This window comes from Oncorhynchus kisutch, linkage group LG6 (assembly GCF_002021735.2).
Source record: "Oncorhynchus kisutch isolate 150728-3 linkage group LG6, Okis_V2, whole genome shotgun sequence".
NCBI classification, from domain to species: Eukaryota; Metazoa; Chordata; class Actinopteri; order Salmoniformes; family Salmonidae; genus Oncorhynchus; species Oncorhynchus kisutch.
The window spans coordinates 62,173,041-62,193,178 of record NC_034179.2 but is presented as its reverse complement, the minus strand read 5'-3'; the positions used below and the strand labels follow the sequence as shown (position 1 = coordinate 62,193,178).

Sequence of the window (20,138 nt, the reverse complement as noted above, 5' to 3'; positions counted from 1 at the left end):
TATGATAATCTGAATAGAGATTCTATGAACCGTTGATCTATTGTCCATGGCATTGCTTACACCAGTGGCCTAACCCTCCCCCACCTTTTCTCCTGTCCTTTGCTAGCCCCCCCCCCCCCCCCCCCCAACTCCTCCTACTCACTATTCACTATTTCAAACAGTTGATTTCCAAGAAAGAAAGGGATCATTCGGAAGAAATGGTTAGCAGGTGACATAGAGAATAGCGATGAAATTATATCACACAGTAACCGGTTTAATCTCTCTTGGCACTTTTCATTTTCTATCAGTGGGTATGATAGGGCTAGCTTGTTAGCAATTTAGCTAGCTGGCAACCCCGGCTAACGTTATTCCGCTAACGTTAGTGATGCAAAACTGACTTTCGTTGTGTAAAATCAAAAGAGGACTTCTTCGCTCTGCGAACCACGCGGGTTGGTTTTTCGTTAATTTCGTTTCGTCTACTGAAACTGTTTTTTGGTCAAAGCAAATATATAGGTCACGAAAGTCTGCTAGCTAAATACCCGGCTGTCTTATATGGGCCATGGAACAGCTGGTTAGCATTCGGTCTAATGCCAGCTAGTTAACGTTCTACGAATCTGAATTTCATTGACCGACAACTCGAGCTGGAAGAACCTGGTGTTTGCTACCTTTTAAAAATTTTATTTAGCTACCTCTGAAACTGGTTAGCTATAACATAAGCTAGTGTATGCAAACACAGGTGTGTGTACTTTTCGGTTTAGCTAGCTCGTTAGTTAACATCAACCAGACAAAGGTTGCTATCTGAGCCCGGGGCAATAAACTAATGTAGTGCGAGCTGGTAGCCAGGTAATGTAACATAGCATTGTTAGATAAGGGGAGACTTCTTACTCATCGTAAAATTAGGCCACAAAACAGAAAGCACAAATGTATTAACAGTGATAGGCATTGCTTCCCCCAGCCAGACTGGTTGATTGATTATGTGATCGCTGGTCAATTAGATAGCGTTTGTGTCGATATACCTCAGGAATTTCTGGACCCGACAGTGTTTTCGATCACACTGCTGACGTTATACTTTTAGTTTTCTGTCGTTACCTAACGTTACCTACCTCACTAAAGCCAATAATGGTGATTCCACGACAATAGTCTAATAGCAAGCTAAATAACACTTCTCCTGTTATTATATAGCTAACAAGATAGCTGCTAGCCATATCAGACATGGTTTACATTCTCTGTTGCATGTTCTACAAGCAAGGAACAGAGTCACAACCATGCCTGCATAGAATACTGAAGTCAAGCTCTCGGTTCATGTATATGTAATGCATGCAACGCTCAAAGCGAGTACAGTATTAGACATAGCTCCCAAACGAACCCTTCTGATAGGGGTTTGAAATAGAATGGCATTCCATGGTACAGGCCTGCAGCAGACAGTATGTGGTAACCTGTTCCCCGGATCTGAGTTGGGGCATAACAAGTATTTTTGCGTCAACACCTCAACTGGATCCACTTCCACGGGCCTCAGTGCAACTCCAAGTCTAACTGGACCCACTACCCCAGCGGGGACGCCTCGACACCCGACGTCTCTTGGGGGAAGCACCGGTGGTGGGGCAGCTGTACCACAGCCTCATAGTAGTCCTGCCAGTGAAGTGCCAAGCCCTGCTGAGATGGAGCCTGATCGACCTATCGGTTATGGCGCATTTGGTGTGGTCTGGTAAGTTGGGCCATTTCAAATAAGAATAAAGACTGATTTCCATGTGGGGTTTCTGCATGTTTTGTTTTCCTTTCCAAAAAGGGTGTGTATCTAACGGGAATGAAATAGACATACTGTGTGTATGCATGCACGTGTCCTCGCCATTGGTGACCAGTGTAAACAGACCCCTCCATCTTGTCCCTGCAGGTCAGTGACAGACCCTCGTGATGGGCGTAAGGTAGCCCTGAAGAAGATGCCCAATGTCTTCCAGAACCTAGTCTCCTGTAAGAGGGTCTTCAGAGAGCTGAGGATGCTCTGCTTCTTCAAACACGACAACGTAAGAATGATAGCAATACATCTATTAGAGGTCGCCCGATTATGATTGTAACGCCGATACCGATTTATTGGAGGACCCAAAAAAGCTGATACCGATTAATCGGCTGATTTAAAAAAATATATATATAAAATGAACACTTATTTTAACTTAATATAATACATCAATAAAATAAATTTAGCCTCAAATAAATAATGAAATATGTTCAATTTGGTTTAAATAATCCAAATACAAAGTGTTGGAGAAGAAAGTAAAAGTGCAATATGTGCCATGTAAGAAAGCTAATGTTTAAGGTCCTTGCTCAGAACATATGAAAGCTGGTGGTTCCTTTTAACATGTCTTCAATATTCCCAGGCAAGAAGTTTTAGGTTGTAGTTATTATAGGAATTATAGGACTATTTCTCTCTATACGATTTGTATATCATATACCTTTGACTATTGGATGTTCTTATAGTCACTTTAGTATTGCCAGTATAACAGTATAGCTTCTGTCCCTCTCCTCGCTCCTACCTGGGCTCGAACCAGGAACACACCGACAACAGCCACCCCAGAAGCAGCATTACCCATGCAGAGCAAGGGGAACAACTACTCAAGTCTCAGAGCGAGTGACGTTTGAAACGCTATTAGCGCGCACCCCGCTAACTAGCTAGCCATTTCACATCGGTTACACCAGCCTAATCTCGGGAGTTGATAGGCTTGAAGTCATAAACAGTGCAATGCTTGAAGCATTGTGAAGAGCTGCTGGCAAAAAGCACGAAAGTGCTGTTTGAAAGAATGCTTACGAGCCTGCTGGTGCCTACCTTCGCTCAGTCAGACTGCTCTATTAAATCATAGACTTAATTATAACATAACACACAGAAATACGAGCCGTAGGTCATTAATATTTTCAAATGCGGAAACTATCATTTTGAAAACAAAACCTTTATTCTTTCAGTGAAATACGGAACTGTTCTGTATTTTATCTAACGGATGGCATCCCTAAGTCTAAATATTGCTGTGACATTGCACAACCTTCAATGTTGTGTCATAATTCTGTAAAATTCTGGCAAATGAGTTCGCAATGAGCAAGGCGGCCCAAACTGTTGCATATACCCTGACTCTGTGTGAAATGAACACAAGAGAAGTGGCAATTTCACCTGGTTAATTTTGCCTGCTAACCTTTCTTTTAGCTAATATGCAGGTTTAGAAATATATACTTCTTTGTATTGATTTTAAGAAAGGCATTGATGTTTATGGTTAGGTACATGTTGGAGCAACGACAGTCCTTTTTCGCGTATGCGCACCGCACCGCATTATATGCAACGCAGGACACGCTAGATAAACTAGTAATATCATCAACCATGTGTAGTTAACTAGTGATTATGATTGATTGATTGATTCTTTATGAGAATTTTAATGCTAGCTAGCAACTTACCTTGGCTTCTTACTGCATTCGCATAACAGGCAGGCTCCTCGTGAGGCAGGTGGTTAGTGTTGGACTAGTTAACCGTAAGGTTGCAAGATTGAATCCCTGAGCTGACAAGGTAAAAATCTGTCGTTCTGCCCCTGAATAAGGCGTTAACCCACTGTTCCTAGGCCGTCATTGAAAATAAGAATGTGTTCTTAACTGACTTGCCTCGTTAAATAAAGTTGTTTTAAAAATAAACAATTGTTTTGGTAAATCGGCAAAATTGGTGTCCAAAAATACCAATTTCCGATTGTTATGAACACTTGAAATCGGCCCTAATTAATCGGCCATTCCGATTAATCGGTCGACCTCTAACATCTATACACAGGACTGCACAACACATACAGGATGCATCCTAAATGGCACCCTATTTCCTATACTTTGGACTGGAGTAAGGTGCCATTCTGAGACATTTTCATACAGTATTGCGTCCATAATAGAGGCATAAGACATAGCGATGCATCTCCCCACTGCTCATTGATATGTTTCCATACAGAGGCTAGTTCGACAAATAGCACTGTGAAGTTAGAGGTTTGTTATAGTTTAGACACTTAAGGCACTTGAAGTGCCATATCAAATATCAAATGTCGGACGCTAGATCACTTGCTGAGTGTTGACAAGCAGTGGCGATTCAACGTGTACAAGCATCAGAAAATGAACACGAAATGACAGCCAAAGATAGGATGGCCACTCACTGCTTTTAACCGTTCACCTGTCTGTTTTGTCTTTTAGAGCTCTAATCATTAAAACAACGAGAAGGATGATTATGATGTGTGTTTACAGGTGTTGTCAGCTCTGGACATTCTGCAGCCTCCGCAGATCGACTGCTTCGAGGAAATGTATCCTTCACATGCAAGTTCACGTGCACACATACACTTGCACACATGACTGTTATGTGTCAGCCATTGTTCACTCGTGCACTTTCTCTGTCCCAGTTTCTCTATATATTATCATGTCCTCCTCCTTTCAAAACAGTCAATCTACATAATACATTCTACATCAAGATAAAACTCAACCGAGATGATACCATTAGGGATAGTCTTGTGTTATGATAGATAGCTACATTTTACTTGACTATAGATAGAAGAAAGCTTAATACTCCATCTATGCCACATCTAATAGACGTCTGTTTCCTTGACCACGGGCAATGCCTGACTAGCTACGTGATCACTGAGCTGATGCAGAGTGACCTCCACAAAGTCATCGTGTCTCCCCAGCCCCTCACCACCGACCACATCAAAGTGTTCCTCTACCAGATCCTCAGAGGTGAGTGGGACGGAGGGAGGAGTAGGGAAAGGCGCTGTGTTGGAATGGAGTTGGAAGTCAAGGTTAACGGTTGACTGCTGAGCCTAAAAACAACCCATTTGTGAGTTTTCCCCCCTATCCTTTCTTGGTTTGCAGGGTTAAAGGAGCCAGCTTGTTTCATGTGATGGGGCCATATTGACGGATTCATGTTGTCATTGACTGCAAACACTGAAGGGGAATTGGCTAGGGGCTATATTTGGACTGTTATGAGTAACAGTGATTCTCCTTCTCTCAGGGCTGAAGTACCTGCATTCTGCTAGCATCCTGCACAGGGACATTAAACCTGGGAACCTGTTAGTCAACAGCAATTGCCTGCTCAAGGTAACTGTGTGTGTACACGTTTGTTTAGGCGTGTGTCCGCATGTATGAATGTGAATATGTGTGTCTGAACTTCCGCAAAAGACATGACAAAAAAAGTATGATGCTTGGCACAGAAACAAATTACCTAGTAGAGCTCAATATGGGCTGAAGAATATAATCTACACCTTTTCACAAACATACAAGTGTATTATGCTGTACTTACAGTGGTCAACCTACACTGGGTATACCAAACATTACAAACACCTTCCTAATATTGAGTTGCCCCCCACACCTTTTGTCCTCAGAACAGCCTCAGTTCATCAGGGCATGAACTCTACAAGGTGTTGAATGCATTCCACAGGGATGCTGGCCCATATTGACTCCAATGCTTCCCACAGTTGTCTAGTTGGCTGGATGTCCTTTGGGTGGTCGACCATTCTTGACACACATGGGAAACTGTTGAGTGTGAAAAACCCAGCCGCTTTGTAGTTCTTGACACACTGAAACTGTTCCACCTGGCACCTACTACCATACCCTGTTCAGAAGCATTTCAATCTTTTGTCTTGCCCATTATTCAGCCTCTGAATGGCGCACACACACAATCCATGTGGTGGCAGGGTAGCCTAGTGGTTAGAGCGTTGGACTAGTAACCGGAAGGTTGCAAGTTCAAACCCCCGGAGCTGACAAGGTACAAATCTATCGTTCTGCCCCTGAACATGCAGTTAACCCACTGTTCCTAGGCCGTCATTGAAAATAAGAATTTGTTCTTAACTGACTTGCCTAAAAAAAAAATCTCCATCTACACTGATTTGAAGTGGATTTAACAAGTGACATCAAAAAGGTAGCTTTCACCTGGTCAGTCTGTCATGTCAAAGAGCAGGACGTTCTTAATGTTTTGTATACTCGGTATATGTTATTATATAACTAAATTCCCCCTCTTCCACTCACCTCTTTCTCTCTCTCCTTCCCTCCCGCTCTCTCAGATCTGTGACTTTGGGCTGGCACGTGTGGAGGAGCCGGACCAGTCTCGTCACATGACCCAGGAGGTGGTGACTCAGTACTACCGGGCTCCTGAGGTGCTGATGGGCAGCCGCCATTATGGCTCTGCCATAGACGTTTGGTCGGTGGGATGCATCTTCGCCGAACTACTGGGTCGACGCATCCTGTTCCAGGCCCAGAGCCCCATACAACAGGTAGAGAGGGTAGGGCTGTTGCGGTAACCGTATTACCGCCACATCGACGGTCACGAGTCATGAAGGCAGTCGAATTCCATGTGACCCTTTGGTCACGGTAGTTAGGCTTCTCCAAGCTCTGATGCTGTTGATGGTCATTAGTAGCCTACCAAACTTGCTAACTGCCTGGTACTCAGCACTCTATTGTCCCTCTAATCACTCTGACATCAATGCAAATGTTATCTATTCAAACACTTCATGAGAGGCCATGAGCTCCTGTTGCACAACATTGATGGCCTCTAATAAGAAGAGGATCCCACCTGCTTTCTATAGGCTAGGCCTACTATATTATTTATTTCTCAACTTTCCTAATATTAAGCCAATTGCTTATCTTTGGCTGGCATGAAAATGAACCACAGGAAAAGTGTCCGCCATTCGCTATTTAAGTGCATAGATGATATGTATTTCCCCCCCGGCCCCTGTTTTGATACAAACCGTACCAATCAGAACTTTGCACTCACCTACTCATTCCAGGGTTTTTCTTTATTTTTTACTATTTTCTACATTGTAGAATAATAAGACATCAAAACAATGACATAACATGTATGGAATCATGTAGTAAACCAAAAAGTGTTAAACAAATCAAAAATATATTTTATATTCTTCAAAGTAGCCACTCTTTGCCTTGTTGACAGCTTTGCACACTTGGTATTCAATAAAAAAGCATTCCTCATGAAGCTGGTTGAGAGGTGTCCTTTAGTAGTGGTTTCTTTGCAGCAATTTGACCATGAAGGCCTGATTCATGCAGTCTCCACTGAACAGTTGATGTTGAGCTGTGTCTGTTACTTGAACTCTGAAGCATTTATTTGGGCCGCAATTTCTGAGGCTGGTAACTCCTATTAAACTTATCCTCTGCAGCAGAGGTAACTCTGGGTCTTCCATTCCTGTGGCGGTCCTCATGAGAGCCAGTTTCATCATAGCGCTTGATGGTTTTTTCAACTGCACTTGAAGAATCTTTCAAAGTTCTTGACATTTTCTGGATTGACTGATCTTCATGTCTTAACCTGTTGAGTGTAGGGGGCAGTATATCTTGATGTTTGGATGAAAAACGTACCCAAATGAAACTACCTATTTTTCAGGCCCAGAATCTAGAATATGCATATAATTGTCAGATTTGGATAGAAACACTATAGTTTCCAAAACTGTTCAATTATTGTCTGAGTATAACAGAACTGATAGTGCAGGCGAAAACCTGAAGAAAATCCAACAAGGAAGTGTCTAAGAGAAACAAATCTCCCTGTTCCATTGCATGCCTTACCTCCATTTAAAGGGATATCAACCAGAATCCTTTCTCTTTGGCTTCCACATGGTGTGAACCGTCTTTAGACATAGTTTCAGGCTTTTAGTCTGAAAAATCAGTGAGAACGATCACGTCGCGTCAGTGGATGGCTGGGTGCCAGCAGAGTTTTGCATGCGCAACAGCTTGGAGCAGACATTTTCTCTCTCTCTCCTATTGGAAAAAGCTACGGTCCGGTTGAAATATTATCGATTATTTATTGTAAAAACAACCTGAGGATTGATTATAAAAAAATGTTTGACATGTTTCTACGAACTTTACGGATACTATTTGGAATTTTCGTCTGCCCCGTCGTGACCGCTCGAGCCTGTGGATTTCTTAACATAAGACGCCAACCAAATGGAGGTTTTTGGATATAAAAATAATCTTTATCGAACAAAAGGAACATTTATTGTGTAACTGGGAGCCTCGTGAGTGCAAACATCCGAAAATCATCAAAGGTAAGCGATTCATTTTATTGCTTTTCTGACTTTCGTGGCCAATCTACTTTGCTGCTAGCTGTTTGTAATGTTTTGTCTGCTGAGAGAGATGTCCTAACATAAACACTTGGATAGCTTTTGCTGTAATGCTTTTTTGAAATTTGACACGCCAGGTGGATTAACAACAAGCTACGGTGTGTTTTGCTGTATTGCACTTGTGATTTCATGAAAATTAAATATTTTCAGTCATTTAATTTGGCGCTCTGCAATTCAGCGGATGTTGACGAAAATGATCTCCCGAACGGGTTTGGTGCGCCAAGAAGTTAAAGTAATGACTAGCTCATGAAACTGGTTGACAGAATGCCAAGAGTGTGCAAAGCTGTCAAGGCCTAGGGTGGCTACTTTGAAGAATCTCATATATAAAATATATATTTAAACATTTTATCACTTTTTTGGTTCCTACATGATTCTATATGTGTTATTTCATAGTTTTGATGTCTTCACTATTATTCTACGATGTAGAAAATAGTACAAATAAAGAAACTCTTGAATGAGTAAGTGTCCAAACTTTTGACGGGTACTGTATATTATTTAATATATGTAAAGACCAGATTTAATTAAGAATAGTCTGATGGGTGACAATATTATTATCACTTGTCAATTATATATTATCACTTGTGAATGATGCGACTTTTTCGTATCATAGTCGCACACCTCATGGAGCCTAACCCATAGGTCTATATGTTTTGATAAGGTTTGTATCACAACTGAAGTGGCTAAATAACTTCTTAAAATTTAAGCACATTTATTTGTTTTACAAGGGGTGTGGAGCCTAACTGGCATACATAAAAGCATTACATACATAATCGCATTTACGGTTACCTTTGAAAATGGTCTTTTCCCGCTAATGGTACAGTCGCGCTTATAGGCTACTGCCATGTGCGTATTCCTGTGCTTATAATGTGAAGAAATTGCCTAATAGTTTATCAACGTTTTAAGCTAAACGTTCTGATCTGTTGTGTCAGCCACATTGAGTAAAACATGATTATTTTATGTATTTTTCGCACGAATAAGAATAGTTTTGTACTATGGGGTATAGCAGATTGGCATAAGCTAGTGCTTTTGCTGTTCGTTACTCATCTTATTGGCTGATGAAAAGTTTTCAATATCGTTAATATGCACCTCGGAATTGAATAAGGACGTGCGCAGTTGCATCCCCGATGTGTTGGTCTTCACTTGTAGCCTGTGAGAAAGACCCGATCACGTGATGGAGAGCAATGTGAGTGAGAGGTGCATCGGTGCAAGTAGCACTCTGGGCCAAGGGCTCAGCGCAGCACTCTGGGCCAAGGGCTCAGCGCAGCACTCTGGGCCAAGGGCACAATGGCCACTGGCCGCTACAGGCATGGATTTCTTTAGGGTGTATTACAGCCAAACAAAGGGGACACCGCCGTGAAATTTGAGGCCTTATTAAATGCTTATCAAATTGTGAATGAGACTGATGAAGTGTGTGTATAGCCTGCAGAAAAAACAATGGAGCACATTCCTTTTTTCTAGCAACTTTTTTTCAAATCATCATTATTTGCATCATGCAGCCTTGCAATGTATTAAAAACCTAATAACCTGCTCAAAAAAATAAAGGGAACACTTAAACAACACAATGTAACTCCAAGTCAATCACACTTCTGTGAAATCAAGCTGTCCACTTAGGAAGCAACACTGATTGACAATATATTTCACATGCTGTTGTGCAAATGGAATAGACAACAGGTGGAAATTATAGGCATTTAGCAAGACACCCCCAATAAAGGAGTGGTTCTGCAGGTGGGACCACAGACCACTTCTCAGTTCCTATGCTTCCTGGCTGATGTTTTTGTCACTTTTGAATGCTGGCGGTGCTTTCACTCTAGTGGTAGCATGAGACGGAGTCTACAACCCACACAAGTGGCTCAGGTAGTGCAGCTCGTCCAGGATGGCACATCAATGCGAGCTGTGGCAAGAAGGTTTGCTGTGTCTGTCAGCGTAGTGTCCAGAGCATGGAGGCGCTACCAGGAGACAGGCCAGTACATCAGGAGACGTGGAGGAGGCCGTAGGAGGGCAACAACCCAGCAGCAGGACCGCTACCTCCGCCTTTGTGCAAGGAGGAGCAGGAGGAGCACTGCCAGAGCCCTGCAAAATGACCTGCAGCAGGCCACAAATGTGCATGTGTCTGCTCAAACGGTCAGAAACAGACTCCATGGGGGTGGTATGAGGGCCCAATGTCCACAGGTGGGGGTTGTGCTTACAGCCCAACACCATGCAGGACGTTTGGCATTTGCCAGAGAAAACCAAGATTGGCAAATTCGCCACTGGCGTCCTGTGCTCTTCACAGATGAAAGCAGGTTCAAACTGAGCACATGTGACAGAGTCTGGAGACGCCGTGGAGAACGTTCTGCTGCCTGCAACATCCTCCAGCATGACCGGTTTGGCGGTGGGTCAGTCATGGTGTGGGGTGGCATTTCTTTGGGGGGCCGCACAGCCCTCCATGTGCTCGCCAGAGGTAGCCTGACTGCCATTAGGTACCGAGATGAGATCCTCGACCATATGCTGGTGCGGTTGGCCCTGGGTTCCTCCTAATGCGAGACAATGCTCGACCTCATGTGGCTGGAGTGTGTCAGCAGTTCCTGCAAGAGGAAGGCATTGATGCTATGGACTGGCCCGCCCGTTCCCCAGACCTGAATCCAATTGAGCACATCTGGGACATCATGTCTCGCTCCATCCACCAACGCCACGTTGCACCACAGACTGTCCAGGAGTTGGCAGATGCTTTAGTCCAGGTCTGGGAGGAGATCCCTCAGGAGACCATCCGCCTCCTCATCAGGAGCATGCCCAGGCATTGTAGGGAGGTCATACAGGCACGTGGAGGCCACACACACTACTGAGCCTCATTTTGACTTGTTTTAAGGACATTACATCAAAGTTGGATCAGCCTGTAGTGTGGTTTTCCACTTACATTTTGAGTGTGACTCCAAATCCAGACCTCCATGGGTTGATGAATTTGATTTCCATTGATAATTTGTGTGATTTTGTTGTCAGCACATTCAACTATGTAAAGAAAAAAGTATTTTAATAAGAATATTTGGCATAGCCAGATCAGGACCAAACATAAGGACAACTCAAGAGTATGCTATTCTGTTCTTCTGAAATAGACTAAATATCATGCTGCTTTAGACAGGTCTAAAATAAATTATGGATTTATTGTGAAGGTGTAGGTTATATTACATGGATTTATAAACATTTTAAAATGTAGATGCTCCAAAGATCTGCATCAGTGGCTTGTGTGGAAGCCAGGAGATGCTAAATGTGTTTGTTAATGGTCATTTACCGTGAGGCCGACAGTTATTTGCTTGACAGTCACCGGCTGACAATTTTGTGACCACCCTAGTAGAGTGGTGGGAGGCAGGGAACCCTGGGAGGGAGGAAGGAGGGAAAGCCATATAAAGGTGTAATCTGTCTGGGCAATAATTTGTACTTTTATCTAACAATTAGTAATCAAATAATGTATCTTAATTTTTTGGCCCTTGTGGATGGTCGGTTTTTATTTATTTAGGTTATTTGTCAAATTAAATCTCTCCCACCCTCACTCTCTCTTCTCTCTCCCTCTACCCCGCAGTTGGATCTGATCACTGATCTGCTGGGTACCCCTCCTCTCTCTGCCATGGCATCTGCCTGTGAGGGGGCCAGAGCTCACATCCTGAGAGGACCTCACAAACCGGTACTTCCTCCTCACTACCTACTGCTTGCATTTTACAAATGAAAACACCTTACTTCCAACTAGGGTTGTTACTGTGACCGTATTATCACCACACCTGCGGTCACGAGTCATGACTGCAATCAAATTCCATGTGACCGTTTAGTCACGGTATCTAGGCTTCTCCAAAACTGCGCTCTGATGCCGCTGATTGTCATCAGTAGCCTACCGAACTTGCTAACTGCCGGTCACTAATGGCCTGGCACTTATTGTTATTCTAATTACTCTGACGGCAATGCAAATGCAATCAAAAATCTAATTGAACACTTCATGAGAGCCCATGAACATTTCTATAGGCTATGCAATTGCGTGAGAAAATACAGTTTTTAAGGCTCCTGTTAAAACGACGAGGGAGGTTCCCATCAGATTTCTATAGGCTAAGCCTACAGTACTATTTTTTTTTTTTCTCAACTTTCCTCAACTTTCCTAATATTAAGCACATTGCTTCACTTTACAACAGGAGTATAGCCTACCTGGCTGGTATGAAAATGAACCGCAAGAAAAGTGTCCTCCATTTGCTATTTGTGCATATGATGACATGTATTATTGATTTATATTTTTTCCCGCCTCTGTTCCGACAGGTGCATGATAATCATAGTCACACACCATGTAGCCTAGTCCATAGGCCTATATGTTTTAAGGTTTGTATCACAACTAAAGTGGCCAAATAACTCCAAACGTAGCCTATAGCCTAGGCATACGACCCCTGGAACACGGTTGGAGAGCCCATATTCTACAGAGCCTAGTGAAAAGTGTTCTTATAAGCCCGGCTGTTGCGCATTCGTGTGTGTAAAGACTTGACTGGCCTCTATTTAAGAGGATTCCAGCTTTCTTGTGATGCTATATTTCTTGCTCACTTCTTAAAATGACGCACTTTAATCTGCTTTACAAGCAGTGTAGCCTACCTGGCATACGTAGACGGCCCGTGAGTTAACTTTGGGGAAGGTCATTTTCCCCATTTAAAAATGCAACTTTTATAATAAAAGCATTACATGCATAATTGCTTTTGCAGACTTATGTAAGAGAGCCTACTAAAAATATAACTCAAATCAGTGTCAAATAACATTCAATGCATGGCAAATCAATGCTTTAGTATCCTATTTTTAATTTATTTATCTATATAATTTTGGCAATTTAATTCAATTTACTTTCGGGAAAGCTTAGCTTCCCCTAACGTAACGTCCGGTGCAGGCAACGGATTACAAGTATTATATTTTTTTGTGGACCATTCTAAATCAAAAGTAATTCAACAACATGCACTTATATATATATATATATATATATATTTACTCAGCCACCAATTGTGCAAGTTCTCCCACTTAGACGAGAGAGGTAATTTTCATCATAGGTACACTTCAACTATGGCAGACAAAATGAGGGGGAAAAATCCAGAAACTCACATTGTAGGATTTTTTTATGAATTTATTTGCAAATTAGGGTGGAAAATAAGTATTTGGTCAATAACAAAAGTTTATCTCAATACTTTGTTATATACCCTTTGTTGGCAATGACAGAGGTCAAACGTTTCCTGTAAGTCTTCAAGGTTTTCACACACTGTTGCTTGTATTTTGGCCCATTCCTCCATGCAGATCTCCTCTAGAGCAGTGATGTTTTGGGGCTGTTGCTGGGCAACACGGACTTTCAACTCCCTCCAAAGATTTTCTATGGGGTTGAGATCTGGAGACTGGCTAGGCCACTCCAGGACCTTGAAATGCTTCTTATGAAGCCACTCCTTCGTTGCCTGGGCGGTGTGTTTGGGATCATTGTCATGCTGAAAGACCCAGCCACGTTTCATCTTCAATGCCCTTGCTGATGGAAGGAGGTTTACACTCAATCTCACGATACATTGCCCTATTCATTCTTTCCTTTACACGGATCAGTCGTCCTGGTCCCTTTGCAGAAAAACAGCCCCAAAGCATGATGTTTCCACCCCCATGCTTCACAGTAGGTATGGTGTTCTTTGGATGCAACTCGGCATTCTTTGTCCTCCAAACACGACGAGTTGAGTTTTTACCAAAAAGTTTTATTTTGGTTTCATCTGACCATATGACATTCTCCCAATCTTCTTCTGGATCATCCAAATGCTTTCTAGCAAACTTCAGACGGGCCTGGACATGTACTGGCTTAAGCAGGGGGACACGTCTGGCACTGCAGGATTTGAGTCCCTGGCGGCGTAGTGTGTTACTGATGGTAGGCTTTGTTACTTTGGTCCCAGCTCTCTGCAGGTCATTCACGGGGTGAGATCTTGCATGGAGCCCCAGATCGAGGGAGATTATCAGTGGTCTTGTATGTCTTCCATTTCCTAATAATTGCTCCCACAGTTGATTTCTTCAAACCTAGCTGCTTACCTATTGCAGATTCAGTCTTCCCAGCCTGGTGCAGGTCTACAATTTTGTTTCTGGTGTCCTTTGACAGCTCTTTGGTCTTGGCCATAGTGGAGTTTGGAGTGTGACTGTTTGAGGTTGTGGACAGGTGTCTTTTATACTGATAACAAGTTCAAACAGGTGCCATTTAATACAGGTAAAGAAGTTGTTACAGGTCTGTGAGCGCCAGAAATCTTGCTTGTTTGTAGTTGACCAAATACTTATTTTCCACCATAATTAGCAAATAAATTCATAAAAAATCCTACACTGATTTTCTGGATTTTTTTTCTAATTTTGTCTGTCATAGTTTAAATGTACCTATGATGAAAATTACAGGCCTCTCATCTTTTTAAGTGGGAGAACTTGCACAATTGGTGGCTGACTAAATACTTTTTTGCCCCACTGTATATAAAATCAAGCACACAGCCATGCAATGTCCATAGATTAACATTGGCAGTAGAATGGCCTTATTGAAGTGCTCAGTGACTTTCAACGTAGCACCGTCATAGGATGCCACCTTTCCAACAAGTCAGTTCTTTAAAATTCTGCGCTACTAGAGCTGCTCCAGTCAACTGTAAGTGCTGTTATTGTGAAGTGGAAATGTCTAGGAGCAACAATGGCTCAGCGCGAAGGGGTTGGCCAGACAAGCTCACAGAACAGTCTGTCCTCGGTTGCAACACTCACTACCGAGTTCCAAACTGCCTCTGGAAGCAACGTCAGCACAATGACTGCTCTTCGGGAGCATTGTGAAATGGGTTTCCATGGCTGAGACGCTGCACACAAGCCTAAGATCACCATGCGCAACGCCAAGCATCGGCTGGTGTGTTGTAAAGCTCACTGCATTGGACTCAGGAGCAGTGGAAATACGTACTCTGGAGTGATGAATCACGCTTCACCATCTGGCAATCCGGCGGACTTATCTAGGTTTGGCGGATGCCAGGGGGAACGCTACCTGCCCCAATGCATAGTGCCAACTGTAAAGTTTGGTGGAGGAATAATGGTCATGGGATGTTTTTCATGTTCCGGTGAAGGGAAATCTTACGCTACAACATACAATGACATTCTAGACGACTCTGCTTCCAAAAGTTTGGGGAAGGCCCTTTCCTGTTTCAGCATGACAATGCCCCGTGCACAAAGCGAGGTCTATACAGAAATGGTTTGTTGAGATCAGTGTGGAAGAACTTCGACCCCATCAAACATCTTTGGAATGAATTGGAATGCTGACTGCGAGCCAGGCCTAATCGCCCAACATCCGTGCCTGACCTCACTAATGCTCTTGTGGCTGAATGGAAGCATGTCCCTGCAGCAATGTTCCAACATCTAGTGGAAAGAATTCCCAGAAGAGTGGAGGCTGTTATAGCAGCAAAGGGGGGACCAAAACCCATGATTTTGGATTGAGATATTTGATGACCTTTTGATCATGTCGTGTATATTAGTAGGCTATATGTAACGACCAGATTTAAATGAAGAATAGTCTGATGGGTCAGAATGTTATGAAGTGCTTGTCACATTGTGAATGAGAGACTGAAGTATGTGCAGCCTGCGAAAACTCATGCCTTTTCATGCAACTTTTTTCAAATCATCGTTAGTCCCATCATGCAGCCTTAGGCTGTATGTTTAGATTTGTAATCCATTCAAAGTTTATCACAACAAAAGTTGCATAAATAACTCTAAAAGAAACGGGTGCTCCTATATGTTTAATTAACTGCTCAACACAGAATAGCTGCATGTGTCACTCCCTCTGAAATTGTTTGGGGGGGGGGGGAATAGCTTTCTATGATATTCAGCTATGTTCAATTGTATTCTTCATACTTTAAAATAATGCCATGGAATTCTAAGCAAATCTTGTCTGCTAAATGAGCTGAGCTAGTCGAGCCCATAGCCAGACCAGGGCCTAACATAAGGACTACTCAGAATATGCTATTCTGTTCTTCTGAAGTAGGCTACATTTTCTTCGTTTCTTTCGACCTGTCTAAAATAAATAATGGATTTATTGTGATGTACGCTATATTAAATTAATTTATTGTACTTTTTTGTACTTGGATTGTAGGCTATGCGTGCAAGCCAGGAGATGCTGAACGTGTTTATGTTAATACCCTCCAAAAAATATTTTGGAAGAAATAGAGAAACGTCCAAGGGTGCCAAAATATTACTGCTCATGGCCCAGTTTCCCAAAAGCATCTTGAAAGACTAAGTTCATTGGTGAACTTAGCCTTAAGATGCTTTTGGAAAACCGGGCCCAGATAGGATCTATACCCTGCCCACAATCCTTATCTAAAACTAGGTGCAGCAGTTCATGAAGTGAAATCTCTCTCTTCCCCCTCAGCCGTCACTCTCTGTGTTATACATGCTGTCGGATGGGGCGACCCACGAGGCCGTGCACCTATTGTGTCGTATGCTGGTGTTTGATCCGGTGAGTACAGACAAAAGTCTATAGAGAACCGTCACTCTAAAGGCTTCCTCTTTTTTTTATAGGGACGTTCAAGCAAGAGCTGAAAAATGTAGTTCGCTACAGTAAGGGAGAAAATACAAGATTAGAGGGGGACCAACTTTCTCTCCGTGTGTGTGACTCAGGCCAAACGGATCTCGGGCAGCGACGCCCTCTCCCACCCCTACCTGGACGAGGGCCGTCTGCGCTACCACACGTGCATGTGCCAGTGCTGCTACTCGGTGCCCAGCGGGCGTGTGTACACGCGGGACTTTGAACCGCCCGCCGACCGGAACTTCAGCCACAGCTACGATAACAGCCTGCTCTCTGTCTGGCAGGGCAAAGGTAGGAGCTATCTGGTGCTCTTCCCTCTACTCCTCTTTCTCGTCACTTCTCTTCTGTCTTTTTTCCAACCCAGCTTGTTATTGAAATTGATGGCCTGTTGCAATCTCGCTCTCGCAATCTCTCCTCTCTCTCGCTCTATCAGAGCTCATCCATCACTTCATAACAGAGCACCAGCAGGGGAAACGAGTGCCGCTGTGCATCAACCCCCAGAGTGCTGCCTTCAAGACCTTCATCAGGTGAGGAACACCAAAGGGAGGGAGGGACGAACGCAACTAACATACATGCAGCTTAAAATACTATTTTGCCATGTACTATCTACATCTCTCTCTGTTTATCTTTCTCGATCTCTCTCAGGTCTACTGCGTGGCATTCCTCCAAAGTCTCCAGGAAGGAGGAGAGATGAAGGGGAGTGTCATTCATGTACAAGAGGAATCGTGGGAAATTCAGTTTGATAAAAAGAACAAGACAAGCTTTGGTCCATATAATCGAGAGAGGCTTGGGTTTCTCTGGATGAAGGGGAGGTGTGAATGAAACCGTACGCCAGCCTCTCCGAGAGAAGAACAGTGTCTGTCAGAGGAAATCCTCACTTTTATTAAAGACTACATTTCCCTTCAATGAAAACTACAGTTCCCAACTATGAAAACTACTATTGACACTGGGGGAAGACTTGAGGACACCAACGCTATAGGCATTTCTGAAAACTAAAATGTGCTGCTGAATTTTAAAAAAGGAATAAAGAAAGAGCGAAGACTGGTAGAAGAGGAAAAGGATTGGAAACATTTATTACTAGAAGAGTTGAGGTTGGTTGTGTTGTGCTCCAACGTGGTTGATGGCGGAGACAAAGGAATAGCTGTTTTATTATTTATGTTGAATAATTGTTCTGCTCTGTTAAGTCATTCCAGTTGCGTGCAATATGATGAAAAGCAACGTGCTCCTGGCGATACCATACTCTCTTTACCTGTGCGCTCAGTGACTTAGGCATGTTAATGTCACATTGATGACCCTACCTTTTTTAATCATTGGTTCTATTGATTTGATTTGAGAGTTTCACTGGACCCATTCTCAATATCTTCGGTAAACTGGTCTTAGATCTGCGCTACAAAGCAACCTCTGGCCTTGAGCGTGGCTCCGTGCTACTTTTGAATCTTCCCTCACAATCTGCCCTTGTCCATAAGACCAAACCATTTTCAAGACAACAAATTGACCGGGTTCTTTGATTGGGTGGAGCCACAGCAGGGGAGGAGCTTCTGGGACTCGAGGTAGATGGAGCCTCGCCCATGTTTTTAAAATCATATTATTTTATATTTTAATTGATTGTTTGATTTAGCTTCTCTGAGTGGCAGTTTGAACTTGAGCACATGTTGTTCCCATGTACTGAGTAGTCAGCCATTTCGGTGTGTGTGTGTGTGGGTGCTCACGTGTGTAGAGTTTAAGGGAATGTGCAGTTTTCTACTTCAATGATCTCATTACCTCAAACAGTTGGAGTCAAAAAGGGAACCCAGAGAGAGTCTACTGGGTAAAGTGTACATAGATCCAACTCAACTACTATGTACTGTAACATGATGTCATTCCTTTGTACTAAATCACTGTCCTTAAGCTCTCTCTGTCACTCGCCTCCTTTCTCCCTCTTGGAGAGAGGGAAGGAGGATGAGGGACAGGTGGCAGGAAGAACAGCTTGTTGAAATGTGTTGGTGAAATGCTGCTGTGTTTTAGTTTTCCTTTATTGGTTTTCCTTTATTGGTTTATTTCCAGTTGAGTTCACGGCTCAGGTGTTCCGTTGCAAAGTACTGTGGACCCGACCACGCAAATACACACCGATATTATTCACCAATAACATTGTGCCTCAATTTTTTTATTTATTTTACCCACAAAGAGGAACCGCAAAGCTCTGTGCTCTGAAGCTCTGACTGGAGCTAGTACTAACTAAAATGAGGCTCCTGAAGACGCCGTACTGTGCTTGATGGCATTGCCATCATGGCAGTGGTCAGGCCCTTGTCCCACCACTTGATGGTGCTATTGGCAGTGTAGGCTAGGGGGCGATGGGGATTGCCAAAATGTTTCACTTAAACCTGCATGTATGTATTTATGATTTTTTTTTTAAAGGAAGAGGATTTGGATGCAGTGCAATGGGAGTTGTCACCATGGACAAACCTTCCTTGTGGTGATGTTAATTAGATTTTAGGAAATATTTTTTGTTTTAATGTGTTTTTATTTCTGACTGTTTTGTGATGTGATTCATTTAAAACGTTTTTGGGGGTTTTCACAACTTGGCTATTGTCTTTAGTAGAGAGTCCAAGCAGGCTGGGTTTTAGAAGAGCTCACCAGGGCCTGTCTCTCTCCCTTACACCCTCCTTTCTTCTCTCTATCCCCCTCACACTGTCCTCTCGTCTCTGTTTGCCTTTTATAGCAGGGTCATATTCCCTAGGCACCGAAAAGAAAAGACTCAAACTGTGAGGGACTACTTGAACTTGTCCAATAAGAAACTTAGTGCACACTGTAGGAACACATTTTGCATCAAGGAGTATGACCCAGCTATGCTTGAGGTAGAAGCAAATAAGGACATCTTCCTCATTGGAGGAGCTTCCTCTGGCAGTTAAATAGTTTAAAGCAGCTTTTCATCCTCTCCTTCTTTCCTTTATTGGCACTGATAGAAGACAGGTTGAAGCAATGTAGTAGAGAGAAGCTCAGTTGGGGATTTGCTTTCACATGCCCAGTTCTCTTCAGGCCAGGATCTGTCCCAAATGGCAACCCATTCCCTTTCTAGTCCACTACTTTTGAGGGTCCTGGTCAAAAGTAGTGCACTATATAGGGTGCCATTTGGGACGTACACCCCTTACTGAAGGAAAGGAAGCAAGTCTGTATCCTTCGTTTGTGCATCAATAGGCACGGGGAGAGAGACTACACCTGGGAATGTAGATGTTAGAAATACGGGAGAAAAAAGTGATACGTGTGTTTTTGATTGTTCTGAATATGAAACTGATGTTTTGAAGAAAAGAAAAAACGTCATGCTTTTGTCATGCTATTTTAGGAAAAGTCCTTGACTTGTGTTCCCAACAAATACTTGAATTTCTTAAGAAAACAACTAGAGTAAAGTAGTGAATGAATAAATGGATAGTCACTGGATAATATTCCTGTATGGTGTCTGTCTGCTTATCAATGGGGTGGGGGCTCAAAGGGCAACGTTACATTGTACTGTGTCAGGTTGTTGATTTAGGGGC

The 20,138-nt window shown here is 43.0% G+C and overlaps 1 protein-coding gene across 1 annotated transcript; it reads left to right on the top strand.

The window, feature by feature from the left end:
• Nucleotides 1-137: 137 nt before the first annotated feature.
• On the top strand, nt 138-20,048 carry LOC109893136 (serine/threonine-protein kinase NLK2). The gene is made up of 11 exons (XM_020486202.2): nt 138-1,684; nt 1,871-2,000; nt 4,228-4,283; nt 4,604-4,710; nt 4,985-5,070; nt 6,033-6,242; nt 11,647-11,748; nt 16,474-16,560; nt 16,722-16,920; nt 17,063-17,156; nt 17,275-20,048. Exons 1-11 carry the CDS (start codon nt 1,371-1,373, stop codon nt 17,321-17,323), a joined length of 1,434 nt encoding a protein of 477 aa, XP_020341791.1. The 5' UTR covers nt 138-1,370; the 3' UTR covers nt 17,324-20,048.
• Nucleotides 20,049-20,138: the final 90 nt, after the last annotated feature.